The sequence below is a fragment of the Triticum dicoccoides genome, chromosome 6B, assembly GCF_002162155.2.
Source record: "Triticum dicoccoides isolate Atlit2015 ecotype Zavitan chromosome 6B, WEW_v2.0, whole genome shotgun sequence".
NCBI classification, from domain to species: domain Eukaryota; kingdom Viridiplantae; phylum Streptophyta; class Magnoliopsida; order Poales; family Poaceae; genus Triticum; species Triticum dicoccoides.
The window spans coordinates 662,420,235-662,423,146 of record NC_041391.1 but is presented as its reverse complement, the minus strand read 5'-3'; the positions used below and the strand labels follow the sequence as shown (position 1 = coordinate 662,423,146).

The 2,912-nt window shown below is 41.6% G+C and overlaps 1 protein-coding gene across 4 annotated transcripts in view; it reads right to left on the bottom strand.

Moving 5' to 3' along the window:
* Positions 1–477: 477 nt before the first annotated feature.
* The window catches only part of LOC119320113, a 3,445-nt gene continuing 1,010 nt past the window's right edge, over positions 478–2,912 (bottom strand). For all 4 annotated transcript variants that reach the window (XM_037594237.1, XM_037594238.1, XM_037594240.1 and 1 more), the window contains 3 exons: positions 1,980–2,853; positions 1,741–1,896; positions 478–976 (listed from right to left, as the gene is read on the bottom strand). In XM_037594237.1, coding sequence (XP_037450134.1) covers positions 644–976; positions 1,741–1,896; positions 1,980–2,258 — 768 coding nt within the window. In that variant the 5' untranslated portion in view covers positions 2,259–2,853 and the 3' untranslated portion in view covers positions 478–643. The remainder of the gene's footprint in view (positions 977–1,740; positions 1,897–1,979; positions 2,854–2,912) is intronic.

The window sequence follows — 2,912 nt, the reverse complement described above, 5'->3', positions numbered from 1 at the left end:
TCAGCACCATAACATTGCGGGATTGGCTTAAAAAGTCTTGTATGCGCGTGTGAGACTTGCTATAGAGCAATCTTCAAAATCTTGTTGTGCATCGGAATTGTTTGTCATTAGCTATCGTATTTTCCTAGATTAGTTTTAGCCTTTTCAGCGATGTTCATCCAGTAGGATGGGTGCATGTGCAACGATGTTCGTTCAGTAGGATGAGTGTATGTGCGTGTATATGAGCATTTGCAATTGTACCTTGTTCAAAAAACTGTTTTCCTATAACAGTTTTTTTGTCTTCTTTGGCTTAGTATTTTCATTGTTGAAGGGACTGAAACATTGGGAGTGCCTTCGGTGCCCCAGTCTTACGGGCAGCAGATGAAGTGCCGTTGAACCATAATTAGTCAAGTGAAGATCAAAGAAATTCAAGAATGAAAGAGTTCGATATGTTCTTTTTTCAAACGAGTTCATTTGTTTTTTATTTGTTGCTTCCTAAACTTTCACCCAAGTCCAGACTAGCATGAGGTTTTGCAAAAATCTAAACCATTTACCACAACGGGCTCAGAACATGTCTTAACAACGCGGCTTCCTCAAGAAAATCACTCAGACAACCCTAAACAATAAATACATTTACGCAGGCCAAATGGAAAGCAGTGACCAACTACTCCCCCACATCTTCAAGCACGCTGACGACATTGCGGTAGTCATCTTTGCAAAGAAATTCCAATGCAACACTCCGACCATTGGCAAGACGGTTTTCTGACTTGACGCGCGCTCGTATAGGGTTAGCTGTTCTCGGCCATGGATCGATCTTCAATGATTTGAGAACCGTAGCATTGTGGAGAATATGAAGCGCCAGCTCCAGTTGATCTTTCTCGCCGATGAATCCGCTTATATGCGCCAAACTGAGATGTGAGTGCGAGCATGAAGGGAGACTCCTCAGCTCGCCGTCTTCATGACAGTACCGCTTGTGTAGGAAATGGTCCATTACCATCTTTAAGCATGAAAACAGCTTTGTTAGTACCTCAACCAGCAATGACCAAACAAATTTGTACTCCCTCGAGGTCTTATAAAAGTTTACAGAGGGAGTAACATGTATACAAGAAATAAAATAAGCAATATAAACTTACAGGAGAGAGATATAATCATATAAGATAACAGAGACACTAGATATAGACACATAAGCTACACGGGTGACATGTTATTTGCGGGACCAATTAATCGATCAGCTCTGTCCATGTTAGAGATCACAGATTCCTCATGATAGCTTAATACTACAGGAGGTTGCACAGACTAGTGTTGCGCAAATAGTTAAACATCAAGACTCGATATTTTGGCCTTCTTATATGTTTTTAACGGAATTCCACCATGTCTCACTTCATTTATTAAAACTAGGGGAATCATCCACCCAAACATTAGGGTGAAGTCCACTCTCTTTAGCTAAACTATGAGCGACGATTTTTTTATTTATTTTTGCATCCCTTAGGACAACAATCATAAACAACTTTAGTGAGCTAGAAGACTAAATGCATATATCTTGAAATATAGGTGCTGCTGCCGTTGCCGAGTAACCTCCTACAAATTGTTCACAATGTTGTGTGTTTATCTCTTAGACAATGTACTACGTACAATATACGTACTAATATAGCAATATTACTAGTTAACCCATGTCTAGTATATATATCTATATAATTGAACAAGTTAAGTCTCATGTCTACATACAACTGAAGAACTGAAAGCTGAAAAGGATAGGCTTACATGCAATTCTAGTTTTTCCATGAAAGGGGCAGCCTCTAGGAGACAACCAAGGTCGAGGATATCAGTTGTCCCGCGTGCAGAGCCAGAAATAGTCCAGTTTAATATCAAATGATGCAGAGAACGAAATTTGGAAAGCCTGCTCACTGAATCAACCCTCTGCATAAAACAAACATGAAACCAACATAAAATAAATACGAACATAACCAATGAAAATACAAAACGGCAGGGGAAATGCAAACCTCAAGTTGTGTGCAACTTAATGAGAGCATCTCAAGACGTGGGAGAGTTGCTGGGAGTTCATTGAAGATGAATCCTAGAGCAGAATGGCAAGTCAATAACTCAATCGATAGTTTCCTTAGCTTCAAAGGTGCAGCAAACTCCATTGGTATCAATGAGCCTCTATAGTGGAGTGCTGGCACTCCACAATCTAGCGTCATGTCTTGAAGTAGCGGGCAACTCAGAACAAGCAAAACCTTAAGGCGATTCAGGCAATGTGGAATCCTTAAACTGGTAAGCATCTTACAGTAGGTAATACGGAGGCACTCTAGATGATTGCCTTCAGACAGCAAACGTTGAACATCTTCATTGGTAATACTAACATCTCGCAGGCAAAGCTTAGTGAGATTCTGAAATCCCCTGTAACTGGCAGGCAGACTTAAGGAAACAAACCAAAGCTCCAGACGGCGCAAGTTTGAGTTCTTTGTATCAAGAACCTGAAGAGGGAAATTATATGGCACTGTCGTGGGCCCATAATTCACTGCCCATAATTCAAGAATGAGACCCTTCGCCTTCGACGCAATAGCATAGTCGACCAATCTATCGATATGACCCGCATATCTATCACAGAGATTATGCCTGATTCTGATGTCCTCGGTCCCTACACCCTCGTGTTGCTGGAGAAGTGCACCAACACTCTTAATAAATTTGCGCCTGTTGAGTCTAATACCTCGAGGACCAGTCCAGGATCGTTCCTTGTCGGACTCCGACAAGACTGTGATGACTGAGATCAATGTAGGCGCGGCACAACCAAACACGCCGCCACTGGCTCGACAAGATGCTCGTCCTGGCAGCCTCCTTCAGTGACAATTTAGATGTGATAGAGCTCAAAATATCCTACAGCACAGAGTGTGATCCAACATCAGCAAGACAAAAACAATAATGAGAGCATTGGT